Below are 15,209 nucleotides of genomic sequence, written 5' to 3' on the forward strand. Positions count from 1 at the left end.
ATACACCCGTATGAGGGCCCAGGAGCCACAGAATTGTTATTTCTTGATTTTATTCTGTTAATATTAAACATACAAAACCAAAAGTCTCTTCTTTTTTCTCAAGCTACTGACTTTTTCTTTCCTGAGTGAATTCAAAGGGAAGAAGCTGTTGGAATCTAGATCAACCTAGATCTAGACTAAGGACTAGGGACTTAGGGACCTCATAAACATTTGAGTTTTGGCATAAGCTTATTACCTGGGCCAGGGCAGCTTGACTGACTTGTGCCTGAAACAGGAATTAGAAATCCCTTTTCTCTTCTGTTTTTCTGCTACAGAAACTCTTCAACAGTCCCATTTGGGGGCGGGGGCAGTCCAGAAAGGGGTAAGCAATGCCTTCAATCCTAGTGGATTATTTTCTGATGAATATGTTCTCTTTTATTTTCTGCAGAATATCTTTTTAGTGCTTATCTTTATTTTGCATCCTTTTCCTTTCCTTTCTGATTGTGCTACCTGGGGATAGTTTGCCTTTAGCCTCCTGGGCATACTGTCAGCCGTTTCACATTTATGTTTTGAGTATCCTTGTTTATAATTGGGTGTGGTGGTACCAGAGGGGAAGATAACTCTAGAAGGAGCTGTTTGGTGGGAGGAGCCTGGAGATAATCCATCACCATAATAGTTTCTTTGGAATGTGTCAGTGTTCTGGAGTTCCGTTGTTTCCCCCTCCCCCAAGTGTGAAGGTTACCTTCTTTCCATGTTCTCCCAGTGTTTCGGCTGCATACTTGAGCCACTTTGCTGAAATCTTTTTCTCCTTACATAGAGCTTAGTTCTTTTCTCACTCCACACAGCTAGCAGTGGACCTAAGTAGCGCCCTGTATGAAGTCTCAGGAGATGTGCACTTGGGCTTGACTGATGGGGAGCAAGGAGACATTCCTTGCTTGTTGTTCAGTTGTGGGCCCAACTGAACAACTTTTGTCCTGGAGGCTTTCATGCCATGAAAGAAAAATCAAAGAAGGATTAATAATATTTTTAACCGAACCACACTTAATTTTGTTCAATGTTTCTTCCTTTTCCTATGTGTACAACAAACCAATTACAGACTCAAAGTAAATGAATTGCACATTTTACTGGAGTCATCTTTAGCAGAGGAGCCACCAGTTACAGAGAATGCCAGGGGACATACAAAATTGTCTTGCTGCTTTCTTTTTGCTTAAAAATCTACCGGCATTGATATACACTAACTAAATCGACCCAGGCTTTGTCTGTTTTTTAGATATTTCGTTGTTGAGGACAGAGCACATTCTAGTTTTTCGTGAAGCTTGATATTTCTGTGTTGGAACAAGCCACACGAGGCTATTTAAATTTAAATTAATCAAAGTTAAGTAAAATAATACTTCAGTTTCTCAGTCACCCTAGCCGCATTTCCAGTGCTCAGTAGCTGCTTGTGGCTAGTGGTTCCCATATTGGATAGTGTAGATATAGAACACTTCCGTCATTGACAGAACTGCTAGATGTCTCAAGTAGTGTTAAAAAAAAAAAAAAACCCGCCAAAAGCTTTTACTGGTTATGAAATGTTATCTCTTTGTGAAGAATGCTCATTGCATTTGTTTTGAGAATAATAAAATGCTGTATGTGTATGATGACTTGGAAAGAATCAAAGTGCTTTAGAAGGGAGAGTCCCATTTAGCTGCTGAATGACATGAGATCCTACAAAGAGTGAAGCTGAACACAGCACTTGACTATGCCAGTCCTCCTGGCCTGCTTCTGGTATGACACATCAAAGGGAGCAGAACTTGAGATTTGAAATTGATTGTATCCAAAAGTTTAATAAATTAAGGCTTACTTTTTAATTTTTTTTGGCTGATGATGATATTTTCTTTTCTTTTTTCACTTTTTTATCCCTTTAGTATCTGTAGAACTTTTCAAACCCCACCCTTTATTCTATGAGTCTTTTTTTTAAATATCCAGTTTTTAAAGGTTACACTCCATTTACTGTTATTACAAAGCATTGGCTCTATTCCCCATGTTGTACAATGCATCCTGGAGCCTGTCTCACACCCAGTAGTTCATACCTGCCACTCCCCCACCACAGTATTGCCCCTTTGACCAGACCTTGAAAAGTTAATGGGAATGTTAGTCATCACAATAAAAAGCTGAGTAATGGCAACTGATTCTGTGCCCCCAAAGCCCTTTAGCTGTAACCTGAGAGGTGAGGAGTCAGGGTGTGCTACTAAAAACATCCATACGGAGTCTTAAATCCTGTGGTCAGTTGTCCCAAAAGAAGTTGTGATGTCTGAGATTCTATGGTGATGATGATGTTTTCTAAGTAAGCCTTGCTCTTGCGCTTGAAGATTTCATTCTGTCTTGAATGTATTCCTATGCCCTTAGATGAACTCTAGGATACAATTAATGTTAAAGTTACTTTTTGATCATTTCCTTTTATTCATTTTTAGGCAATATTGAAAACCTAGGAAAAGAAGTATCTTGTCTGTATTTTCTGAGGCCTAACTTTCCATATATTTCTAGGCTGAGAGAGAGAATCTGTTAACACAGTGGCAAATAGAGTACACATTTTAGTTCTAAATTCTACATGAAATCAGTTTCTGCCACGGTGAATATGACCATATGCTCTAAAATCTTACTCTTTAAGGTACCAGAATTAAAGGGATATCACTTTGTTTTTTGAGATCAACTAAAGTTGGGTCCTGTATTTTGGTACTAGATTTTCTTCTTGCTCTGAATTCTCAACTGTTTACCAAGTAAGTTTAAATGGTCTGTATTCTAGTTAGCATGACTAGACACACAAAACCGTGGAAAGCTCTCCCTGCAGGTCACTGGCTGGTACACACGATGGAGGATGGAGGTCACATTGTCCATGCTGTCTACTGTGAGGCCATGTCTTGGACAGATCCTTAGGTGGCACATGCTTGTTGATTATCTGAAAGCAGGAGCAGAACATGATGGGGTGCGAGAGGGCATCTAGTTCAGTCCATCCTGCTTACCAGAGAGATGAGGAGGTGGAGAGTCAGGGACGTTGGGCGACTTGTCAAGTCCCACAGCTGATTGGGGTCGGAGGCTGAAGCAGGACTCACCTTTCACATCTCGCCCGTTCGAGGCTGTTCCATTCTGTCAGCTGAATTCTGCAGAGTTTTAAAAGCTGTGCCGTAGGTCACGGAATACCTAGCAAATACCGCTCAGGCTGGTACTGGCCAAGGTGATGTTTTATAATCTGATTTGCCTTTCATTGGTGTTACCTTGATATAAGAATTCAGCATAAGCCTCTCTGTGGTCATCTCTTCTGTGTGTAAATCTTTGCCACCTTGACTATTAGCATAAAAAGGATGGAATGACTTCTGACTATAGGAAATAAATCACCCCAACTTTTGACAGCAGAGTCAGAAAAAAAAAGATTAATTGGTTTTATTTAGTGGCTAATTGTTTATTGTGATAGCTATTAAAAATAGATAACCAGAGGCTAATAAATGTTAATGGTCCTTCACTATTAGAAAAATCAATTGTCAGTGGATATAGCATATATTAATATATTATTTTGTTTATAATCTTCAATACATTTTAAAAATTCACCCCTGAGAGAATGATTTCTTGAGGACCCCTTTAAGGTTAATGGTTACTACAAAGAATAAATTTGACAAAAGTATATTTTCATCTACGTATGATTTTAATGGCTTCAAAGCTTTATTTCATGATTGTAGTAAAATGCATGTGCAATTTGTCAAGTTTGATAAACCCCTTACCAAGGACTCTTATATATTTCTTTGAAACTTGTTTGAGAGCAGTTAGATAGATTTCTAAATGTAAGTAATTAAAATTGTATAGTATTGAGTTATTGACCAATCCCAGACTATTAATCAAGCTAAAAAATTCTACAATCAGTGCTCAGTGCGCTGAAGCCTGGTAAAATAATCGTATTTGTGTTCAGTGAGGCAAGTAGCCACAATTAAGCACTTCACTTGACAAATGAGAGGGTACACTTTATTTTGCATGTAATTGAATTGTTGTACATGCTCGGTCACCATTGTTTCCTAGCCCTTCATTTTGTTTTCTGGTCATTGGAGCTTATGCATTTGCTAAAGGTAGAGCAATTAAGTCTGCTTTTGCCATTGGCTTTCTAAATGCAGCCAGAAATGTCTGAGCCACAAACCAAGGCTTCCTGAGCTCTGTTGATATTGCTCATGACAGATTATTAATTTTCTCAAGAAAAATTTTGATAAACAAATTAGAGCCCTGTCAAGGAATGATATGAAATAGCCTCAAATAGGGAAAACTCCCCAGGTTTTATATCACTCACCAGATTCTGCTTAAGTAAGCAGAAGAACTTCTGTAGAGAAGACAGAATTTTAATTTATTTTATGAAAACCAAAAATTGATTTCCTTCTCATGAGCTGAAAAGAATGCGCTCTGATAATCTTGCTAATTATCAGGTATTTGTCACAACTTCCTTCCATTTGTTTTTGCATCCCAGTCCTCCTCCTGCAAACATAGTGACATCCTGTCATTTCTGTGCTGCTATAAGTCATTGCTTGCTACCAGATTAAACTGGGGAGCCGAAGTTCACAAAAAAAGACCCAGTGGATAAATATGAGTTTAGGTTGGGGCGGGGAGAGAGTAAGTAGAAGTCAGGATTTCTTTTACAAAGAAACAAATCTGGGTGCACGCCCGTGTTGGTCTGTGCACTATCAGACAACCCCAAGTTGGGGATGTGCTATAGACAGACCCCAGGACAGTCTAGTATCTATTAAAACACGCATGCAGCTTGCTGACTTGCCTGCATCTTTACCTGGGACTTAGAATAAGGTCCAGTCACCCTAGAGTAACCTTGGCATCAAGAGCTTATTTCCTTTGAGGACAGTTTATCCTCACTTTTCTGAACTGACAGAGATCATAACATCTGCTTTCCCTGAGAGGATTATTGTAAAGATTAAACTAGATAATTGATGTTAAAGCACTTTGAAAAGTTAAAGTGCCCCAGAATTATGAGAGACAATTACATATCTTCTCTTGTACTCTTGTGCTTCATCAATACTCTCAAAGCTCCAATATTTGCCTGGGGGTGGGGCTCAAAACAAGAAATAGGAGTTCTTGAAATGGTATGGCTAATACTGGAAAGGAATATTCTTTGGGAAATGAACGGGTCTCATCAGCTCTGTTAATTTTGTTCGTGTGGCAGCAAGTATAGTCATGAGAACCTAGCGGCCCCAGCGCTATGCTTTGTTACAGAAACTGAGAGAACGTCACCAGAACGTTTTGGCCCTTGCCTCATGATGCTAACGTCTGCTGACTGACATAGAACGTAATGACCAGGCAGTGTCTTCATGTGTTTCAGACCATACCAGTGCGGCCACTGCTCCCAGTCCTTTTCCCAGCCTTCAGAACTGAGGAACCACGTGGTCACTCACTCCAGTGACCGGCCTTTCAAATGTGGCTACTGTGGTCGTGCCTTTGCTGGGGCCACCACGCTCAACAACCACATCCGAACCCACACTGGAGAAAAGCCCTTCAAGTAAGTAGCGGCTCGCACTGTATCCCTTCTTTCTCTGAGCCTTTCCTGAGAGCCGGCAGACAAGGTGGCCCAGCACTGCCTGGCTCAGCCAACTGGTGGAGAAAGCTGTTTAGAAAGTCAGCGTCCAGGCTGCAAATGGCCCCACTTGTTTAGTGGTCGATACTGGGAAAATGAAGTCAGGAAATTTATACACTGATCCTGGGTTGAGCTATGCAACCTTGGACGTGAGATGTTCTTCGTGGTCTGTTTTCTCACCAGTAAAATCAGGAAGTAGGAATAAGTAATTTTAAGACTCTTTCTGGTTTCTGAGGGTCTGTGCTTCTAGAATTTGAGCTAGGAGGCATGCAGAATGCCATCTCTGGCCATCAGCATGCAAGTCCCCTGACCATCAGCAAGGTGGCCACAATCGAGGACAGCTGAATGAATCGTCTCTTGGGAAATCTGAACCCTTTAGGATTCTGATGAACAATTTCCTCTTTTATATTTGTTAAGGGGGTTTGAATCTATTATAGCAGCCAATTGGTAGCTTTTCAGCGTGCCCTTTGGATCTCAGACTTAACATGTTAATGCAAAAAAAGAAAAACCAAACCAAACATAGGGCATGTCTGAGTCCTTGAGGATTCAGGGAATGTGGAAAGAGAACGGAATTCTAAGGGCTTTGGCAAGGTAAGGGCACCTGAGTGAGAGACTATGTTTCTAGATATAGCACAGTCATGAAAACGGTGGACATCTGAATCTTGCAAGATGGTCTATTCATTCACTCGCTCACTCATTCATTCATTCATGTATATATGTGTTCATTCATTCAGCAAATATTTATTGAACACCTTCTTTTGTACTAGGCACAAGAGATATAAAGGTGAATGAAACTCAGCCCCCTAGTCTTTGAAGACCTCATAGTTTATGGGGAAGCCCAATTAATAAGCAAGTGTTACCACCTAGGGTGAAGGGTGCAAAAGTGAAAAACAGTAAGGCATGTATATACAGTGTTTCAGGGTAGCACGAAAGTGGAGTAATCAATGCTATATGGAGAAGATATGTTTAAGATGTGTTTTGAATGATGAGTTTCCAGACATACAAAGGAAAGGAGGCTTTCTGGTAACCCATGTGGGACATGGAAAGGCTTGGGAGGGTGAGCCAGCTTGTGTGAGTGGTTGGTCATCTCAGAGCAGATTTTACTGTCTGTGTGATAGACTCTTTTTTGTTCAACCCTCTTATATCTCTCTTTCCTCATTTGCCATGATGACTTTCCTTGATTAAGGAGGAACATGAAAAGGGCATGGTTGAACAGCCTATTTACCTTCTGTAGGACAAGATCAAGCAAGAAAGGAAATGATTCAGGCAGTAGGAGGTGAATCCCCTTTCTTGGTCTCAGCCAAGGAGTCTTCCCAGAGTCTCATTACCCATGCTTTTCCCTCTGGACCTGCTGGCGTAGCATGCAGTTGCCATGGTGCTCGGCCTGAGGCCGGGCTCAGCTTGGGGTGGCAGAGTCCTGCTGGTCTGGGTCCTGCCTGCCTTGGTGTCTGCCAGGAGAGGGAGAGGCTCATAAAAGGCTGTCATCTTTACCCACCTCCCCATGAATTAGTTACCTTTATTCATTATTCTTAACTGTTTTCCATTGTGGTTTAATTTATGATATTAATTAATAATGAAAAGTTTTAATTTTTGTCTGTACACAGGTGGGGCTTATTTACTGCATAAAGGCATCTGGCTGAGGGCACTGGATGGGGTCTAAAAATCCACCCTACACTATGCCAGCCAAGCTGTGCCCTCTGGGGCTGCCATAGCCCCAAGGGGCCCTTTTTTAAAATTTACCCTTAAGGGCCTGGTAGGTTAGCACAGTCCTTGAGTTCCCTATGGCAGGTGTCTGTGTCTGCACAGTGGGCTTTGTCATTTCCCCCAGGCCCTCGGGGGTTCACAGATTCTGGTTTCACCACTGTTCTAGATGTAGAAGTTGACAATGACACATTCCCCATGCCTTTGAGCAAGAGAGCTCTTCAAAAGCAGAGATGCAGGAGGACTGACAATCCTCCTGGCCCCTTATATTAGAGAGGGTAGCCAGATGGATACAGTGCCAGGAATCAGATTGATTTTTATCTTGTTGCTGTGTAAATAGATTTTAGTAATTAATTGAAGAGGTTTCAGGGTCAGAATGGGAAATAGATTTCTATTAATGTTAAGGTGTTACTTAAGTATAACCTCGTTGACTCCAGTCAGTTTTTTTTCCTTAACATACTGTTTTCGTCCTGTTTCCAATAGAGGTGCCATTTTAACTTAATTTTAATTCATCAGATTAATATTTGAAGGGCTTTAGTACTTGTATGTTTTTCCTTTCTCGAAGTATTTTTGGGGACCATAACCTGATTTCATCTGGAAAAACAAACAAGGAAACACCAGAGTTGGTTGGATTAGATTCACTGTGCCTGTTTGAGTTCCTCCTGCTTCTTATATTAAGAAAACCATATGCTGTAGAGTTTGTTTTTTTTTTAATTTATCAAATGTTAAACATATTGCCGGGGGAGAACTGAGTGTACGCTTATTTTATAAGTGCAAGATTTAAACGTCTTCTAGGAAATGGAAAGCTAAATCCTTCAGTGTATACAACCAGATCATTCAGGATTGAACTACCCCAAGGGAATTTTGGGAATCTTCCAACCATAGCTCATGGAGATCCATCCCATGGACATTTGTAAATATTATGAGGATATCCTTTTACAAGCCTATAAAACAAACATTCAAAAAAAGTTTGTTGCAGATTAGTCAATAAAATGGATTTTGCCACAGTGGTTAATTTTACTACTTCAACTAATGGGTATTGGCTGAAACAGTGTTGCAAAGAAAGAGAATCTTGTAAAGATACGCAACCCATGCCCCAAATGGCTCAGTCCCCAAATTGTCCTACCCACCCAGGGCCTGGGAGGCCTTCACAAGATTCTTAGGGGCCAGGCCACAACAGGGGAAAGCCTTTTCTAGCTTCTAAAATCTTCTGCTGAAAAATGATTTTTCAAGGCAGATCAAGATTATTGCCATACAAGAAGCCTTGGAGAAGATTTGGCAGTAAGAGATGAGAGTTTCACTCCAGGCTTTGTCTCACAATCTGATTGGCTGAAATGCCACTGAAAGACTCCATCCCCCATGCTCTAGGTAGATCATGGGCTTGTCAGCAGCTAACCTAGGCTGTGGATGCAGAATTTTTAAGGTGAAGGAGATCATAGGAAAAGCACATATCAAAGGATCATATTGAAGTTTGTACTTTCCGTTTGTACTGTGAGACTGGAAGTCGTGGAGAACAAGGAACAAAATCAAGACATTTCATCTCACAGCAATTGCCAAGCACTTTATCGAAAAGAGGAAAGAAGGAAGGAGGGAAGGAAGGAAGTTGTCAGTCTCAAACTTACTCTTTACAGTGAGAACCCCTTCTCCTTCTCTGTTACTAAACATAATCTCTCAAGATCTCAGAGAGACCGCTCTGCCCAGGATCCATGTGAGCTGCTTGATGCCTGGCTTTTGCGCCTGGGAAGACCAGGACTTTCCATAGGAGAGTTTCTTTTCTTCCTCTTCATTAGAAGCAGGGGAAAACCCACTAAGTTTAAGTGAAGACAGTTTGGCTTAGTATAAAAAATAATCAAAGGATATTCCAAAGAGCATCTGATATTTTAGCAAGATCTAGTCAAAATCAAAGCAGACCAAAAAAACACATCAGTAGAATGCATTAAGCACATCATATGTATGAAGCAATTTGGTTTAATTCAGGAAATATTTGGTGACAGGCCATAGAGGACCAGAAAGAAAGCTTCCTGTAGGTTTTCTGTGAACAGAACTTGACATCGTTTTGGACATCTGTCAGTTTCAGATGACAATTGTTAAGCTCCCTCTGTACCTATAAGCCAGTCAACTATCACATTAAGTAAAGAATGATCGCAATCTAAAAGGAACTCAAGTCTAATTAAGATGCCCACACTGGCAGAAAGTTGGGGAATTTCTCTTTGCTGAAATATTTGGATGGCTTTCCACTTCACTGTTCCTGCAGTGTTTCCTTAAAGGCTGTGACGTCAGCACTGAGAGGAAGACCCTGTGTGCCAGAGCAGTTTTAGTCTCCTGGATCATTACCCGCATCTTTCTTTCTTTCTTTCTTATTCTGCTAAACCGCATGAAATCCAGGCTTGGAGGTGCCCATGGCCAGTCACTTGGCTGAGATTGTAGTTCAGGGTTAATTCAGTGCCAACACAGCTGAAGTCCAACTCTGACCTGCCAGAACCTAAGCATTTGCATTGAGTCTGTCCTTCTGATGTGTTCCATTAAGCCATGAAAATGATTTGTGAAGGGATTTTTGTTCTAAAATTAAAGATGATGAACATAAAACTGAGGCTCTCCCCTTATTTAAAACTATTTTTATGTCAAGTTCTCTTTACATCCTTAATTATACAAATTACATTCTTATAATTACCAACACACATAGGTATTATTTCTAGTAGCCCACTTTCCTCAAGAAGGGGAAATTCCTAGAAAAAGGATCTAAGTTAAGGTAATTTTCTACACATCTGCATGTGTTTTTACTCACACTTGGTGAGCAGATGGCCCTAGAGATGATTTTTCAGTAATGATCTCAGGAGAGCCCTATAGACTTAGTAAATTTCCTGACTATGACAACAAATGGTTCCATGAGTGTAAATATCTGTGAGGCAGTTAGGCAAACACAGGAGAAAAATGTTAACTCCCCTCTTACTGTCTGTGCCCAATATGGGTGTTTAATATTACATATAGACATACACATTTGCTGTATGTGAAGCACTACACCTCCCACTTCTGAATTCTTTATATTCTGATACACAAGATCAAAGGTGCAAAAACATGACCTAGGTAACTAGTCATAACTTATAATTTTTGAAACTATTCTGCTCTCTTTGAAATTGATTCTAGAGCTTCAAAATTTTTAAAAAGGAATATAATAATTCGAAAGTTTGTCAGGCAGTGAAAGGTAGTATATTTTGACACACTAATCTAAGTAACTAATCAGTTTTCTAATAAACAATCAGCAATTCACTAGCATGTCATCAGCACTTCAGGAGCTCTGGAGAGGGGATGAGCTGCCCATGGATGTTAATGAATACACCAAAAATCATTAGCTGATCAATACTTCTGAGTTATTTTCATTGAGCTGATAGGTCTGATACATTAAAGCTGACATTATACATTTGTCAAGATCACAGTGCAGTTTTTAACAGTGGAACAGGCTGCTAAAAATATCCCCCAAAAGACAATCGAAGAAACACAACTTCCTCATGCTGACACATTCAGCTGGTGCAGGAGCCCTGAAAAATCCAAGCGTGATAGTCAAGCTCCAGCCTCCCAACGATAAAACATATGCAAGACTCCCTAGTAGGGATAGATGTGTTTTATTTTTTTTTTAGGTAATTATTTCCCTGGCAAGGCACTTTGTATAATTTACTCAAAAGGAAAAAGACAGGGCTGCCTATCGGGTAGGGGGGGCATGTGGCAAGTGATTGGGCATGTGCGGATTTTCTTCTGATGGCTTTACCACAGCCCTACTAGTGCAGGGACCTGAGACCAAAGGTTGCATTATTTAAAAGAAGAACAACTGTCTGCAGCTCTCCTGAATATCTCTTCCTTTTAAGGTTTCAGGAGAGGGCATTAGGGGGAGCGCTGAGGGGGCTGCTGTGCCCCAATGGGTGCTCGGCCAGTGCTCCAGGCAGCCCAGACAAGTGGAATAGTGACAGGGAAGCCACTGTCTGTGCCCAGCTTGCTGCAGCAGTGTGCGTGTGTGTGTGTGTGTGTTTTGAAGATTGTGTAGCTAGTCGGTGTGTGTTGCAGGGAAGATGGCTTAGGCCCAGGGTCTCTAGGTTAGCATTTTTTTTAAGTTAAGGAGAAGAGGAGATATTCCTGAAGTGCGATGCCAGTTTTCTCCTTATCAGACACACCAACCCTTACTTACGGCCCACGTGTACATTCTTCCTGCTGTACCTTGTAGAGGTGAATTTGAAGCACACAAACATTGGTTGATTTTGGGTTTTTCTGAGTCCCCTATCCCAGTGCAAACATTTTTTAACCCTGACTTTGGTAGAGCTGTGATACTCTAGCTTTTGCCCAAAAGCGATCACCCACACCCACCCATCACAGTCACTGAAAACTAATGCACTGCTTCTTCCAGTTTCCGAATTCAAAGATGATGGCTCTCTGGCTGCTGTGCTGAGGGGAGTAGAATTCCAGATTTTAAATTAGCAGCAGGTGAAATTCTATTTGTCATCAATTTCTCTTTGGGGTTACCGAGCAGAAAACTACAGACAAGCTGCTGCTTTGATGGCTCACTCCTAAAAATCTCTTTTTGTTCTTTATCTATTTGAAATGACAGTGTCAGAGCTGCAGCAGGACAGGGCTCTCTGGAGAAATCACCTTCCCTCTGCCTATTGACAGATCCCTCTGTTCTGCATCAGCCGGGCTTTGTCCCATCACAGGCATCCAGGCCGTGGAAGGAGCCACCAATTAAACCTCTTGAGCCGGTAAAATCTGAAGCCACTTTGGAGTGTCTGTTCTGATTAGGCAGGATGAGAGGAAGTCCATCAACCTGCAGGCCCTGCTCCCTGGTCTCAATTTTCTCTCTTGCCTCCACCAGGTGCGAGAGGTGTGAGAGGAGCTTCACGCAGGCCACCCAGCTGAGCCGACACCAGCGGATGCCCAATGAGTGCAAGCCAATAACCGAGAGCCCAGAATCAATTGAAGTGGATTAACTGATTGACTGGTTGGAATTAAACTTCAAGGAAAGTCATGATTAAATGTCACGGACACTTAAGCAAAACCAAAGATTTCCTCTGAGCAACTTTCAATCAGTCCCTAAAACCAAAAGCAGTAATAAAATAAGTAAGATGTTAAGAGATATTGATCCTGGCGTGGAAGTCAGACCAGGAGAAAGATTATTTATTTATGACTAGGGATGAGACTCATTTCAGTGGACAACTAACCTGGGATGGCTCACATTTCCAGTCCCACCGTGTATTTGCTTTGTTTCTAAAAAGCTTTTTTAAACTGTTATTTAATACCAAAGGGAGGAATCGGATGGGTTCTTCTGCCCACAGTTGTGACTAAGAATGCACAGGGACTTGTTTCTCGTTGCACCTTTTTTAGTAGCATGATTCAAGGGGACCCATTGTACAGCGCTCTTCCTGCTGTTTCAGTTTGGCCTGGCCTGCCTCAGGCTGCCCAGCAGGGACCACAGATTCGGGAGCCAGAGCCTTCGCTGAGTCCAGGCCATCTTCAGCCCCACGGGTGCTCCATTTCTGTGTTTTCCACACTTATTATTTCTCATGCACTTTTCTCACGGCTCCTTCCATCCAGCAGCCTGGTCTTGATGCAGAAGAGCCTGGAAGTGGAAGAAGATTGTTCAAAATTCAAAATTCAAGGGGAAAAAAATGGGGACTTAACGGTGTCTTGTCAAGATTTCAAAAACATTTAAAATGTACGGAGGTTCATAATACAGTATATTGTTCTGAAGCAGCTAGTGAGAAAATTTTGTTTTCAATAACATTTTAGCTTAAAAAAGAAAACACGAAAATAAAGTTCTTCAGTATGAGGCTGAATATAAGGTATTAGGCTTCCAGTAATTTTTTGTTGTGTCTATGAAAGTGTTGAATATGTGAGCAAAAACAGTGCCAAGCCCCACTGTCAAGACCATTCTAGGCACTTTCATCTTCCTTCCTCGTACCTCTAGGGGAAGCCTGGGAGGCCCTCCTGAGTGTGGGGCATTTCTGCAAAAATACGTGAAAATAGCCCAGACAAGGAAACCTTGAGAGGAGGAGCCACGGAGAGGGTTGTGGTTAGAAAAGACCGCCCTGAACAGCTAATTTTTTCAAGAGGAGTTCCCTTCTCATCCCCTCTGGCCCTTGATAATATTCTTCTTTCAACACTGATCCACTGAAAGAGAAAGGAGTATGTACACAGTTTCACTGATCTTTGATTGAGTGCCAGGAAAATGGGTGTCACTTCAGCCACCCTTTGGGCAATTTAGCAATGGTGCTCAATCAAATTGTGTTGCATTCCACACAATAATCCCACATCAGGAAGAACTGACGGCTCTTGCATATTAGCCGTTAACTCCCAGCAGCATCACGAAGACCGAGTCTACCTTGATGGCTGGTGTAAATCTGAACAGTTTAGAGTACTTACCAGCAGCCATCTCTTGTTTGTAGATTTCTTGGTCACCTGATAGCAGGACACAGCCCGTTAAGGAACTCCTTGTCTTTTTAGCCTTGCCATTGTCTTCTCTTAGCAAAAATGTGAGACACATAACTGAACTGGCCACTGAAAGACGAGGATAGCTGTGGTTTGGTTTAATCTACCATCATGTATTTTGTCCTCAGAAATCTTCCTCTTCTTTTCATTTCACTTCCTCGTCCCTTAGCACTCATCTGCCACATTTAAAATGGAGTGAAACGGGGCCTCACTAATTGTGTTTGTAACTTATTTATATATGTCTCAAAATAATGTCTCACAGAGGAATTTGGCGAATTCTGACCTCCGTTGCCCAATCTGAAGTCATTCAGATTTTCCCCCATTTCTTGCTGTCTCCTTGTCATGGAAGTAGTAAGCAATCTGTGCTGCTATGTAACTGTTTCTGATGGAAAATATTTTCTTTGGTAGATTGGAATGTGTTGTGCTTTTATAGTTTCTTGCCCTAAGTGATAGAGACGTTTGACAAAAGTGTGAGCCATTGGGAAGGGTGGAGAGAATATGTAGCCATATTAACCCAAAATCGGCAAGAAAGTGACAGACTGGCTATACAGATGAGCAAGCTGCTCCATTTATTCAAGTTGAAACATTTGGTTGTACTTTTTCAAAATGATAAGGGACTCATCTGTATGTTTCTAATACTGTTTTCAGTGAGAAAAACCAGTTCTGCCTTTTGCCTCATTTCACAGTTTTACACAGTGCATCCCACCCTGTGCTCATGAGCTCCCATGCGAGTATGAGAAGCCTTCACTCCAACCTTGATACCCCGCCTGGGCAGAGTCTCCATAACAATAGTCTCTACCACTCTAGTGGCTTTGCCAGCTGATCCCAAAGTCCCACTTAATATGGCGGTAGCCCCTATACTGAAAGATTCTTCTAGCCTTCTGCTCATTTAAGTCTCTTTTTCTCCTTTATTAGTAAGGGCAACTTTCAGCCTGTCTTTTCTACCAAATTTGGTCTGAAAATATTTGCTACTGAACAAATAGAAAATTGGGGACATTCAAAATTTTCACATTGCTGAGCCATTGCTGACTTCTAGCAGACTGGCCTTGGCCATCAGTCTACTGGTAAGATAGGCCTATACCTGCCAATTGACTTGGAGCCCTGAAGCGGGTACCGCCATCGCTTGGGTCCCAAATGCTCTTAATTGAAGCTGGGAGTCGGGGGCAGTTCTCCTTAAAACCTCCCAACAATTGCTTTAGCCTTTTCTATTTAAAATTGACAGATATTTCCTATGGACACTGCAAATGGGTGGTAAACACTGCAGTCATCAAGATCTGTCAGTTTTCTTTATTAGCAACTTCCTAATTAATCATGGTATAAAAAGAAAAAAAGAAAAACTCTTGAGTCATTGAGGAGAGGGGAGGATATCTAAGATGAGAAAGGGAGACTGTAGGAGCTGAATCAGTGTTTGGCTTTTGGAGCAATCCTTTTTTGCCCCTTTCTATCAATGAGGACTGAATTTTTTTTT

At 41.4% G+C, this 15,209-nt stretch overlaps 1 protein-coding gene across 1 annotated transcript in view; it reads left to right on the top strand.

Moving 5' to 3' along the window:
• The window catches only part of PRDM6 (PR/SET domain 6), a gene marked incomplete at its 5' end in the record, with an annotated part of 99,152 nt that extends 86,035 nt beyond the window's left edge, over positions 1–13,117 (top strand). Inside the window, 2 exons of the mRNA XM_081232936.1 lie at positions 5,321–5,497; positions 12,129–13,117. Of these exons, the coding sequence (XP_081089062.1) occupies positions 5,321–5,497; positions 12,129–12,243 (292 nt within the window). The 3' untranslated portion in view covers positions 12,244–13,117. The remainder of the gene's footprint in view (positions 1–5,320; positions 5,498–12,128) is intronic.
• Between the last annotated feature and the right edge of the window lie 2,092 nt (positions 13,118–15,209).

The sequence above is a fragment of the Mesoplodon bidens genome (assembly GCF_964165515.1).
Source record: "Mesoplodon bidens genome assembly, chromosome: 4".
Taxonomy (NCBI): domain Eukaryota; kingdom Metazoa; phylum Chordata; class Mammalia; order Artiodactyla; family Ziphiidae; genus Mesoplodon; species Mesoplodon bidens.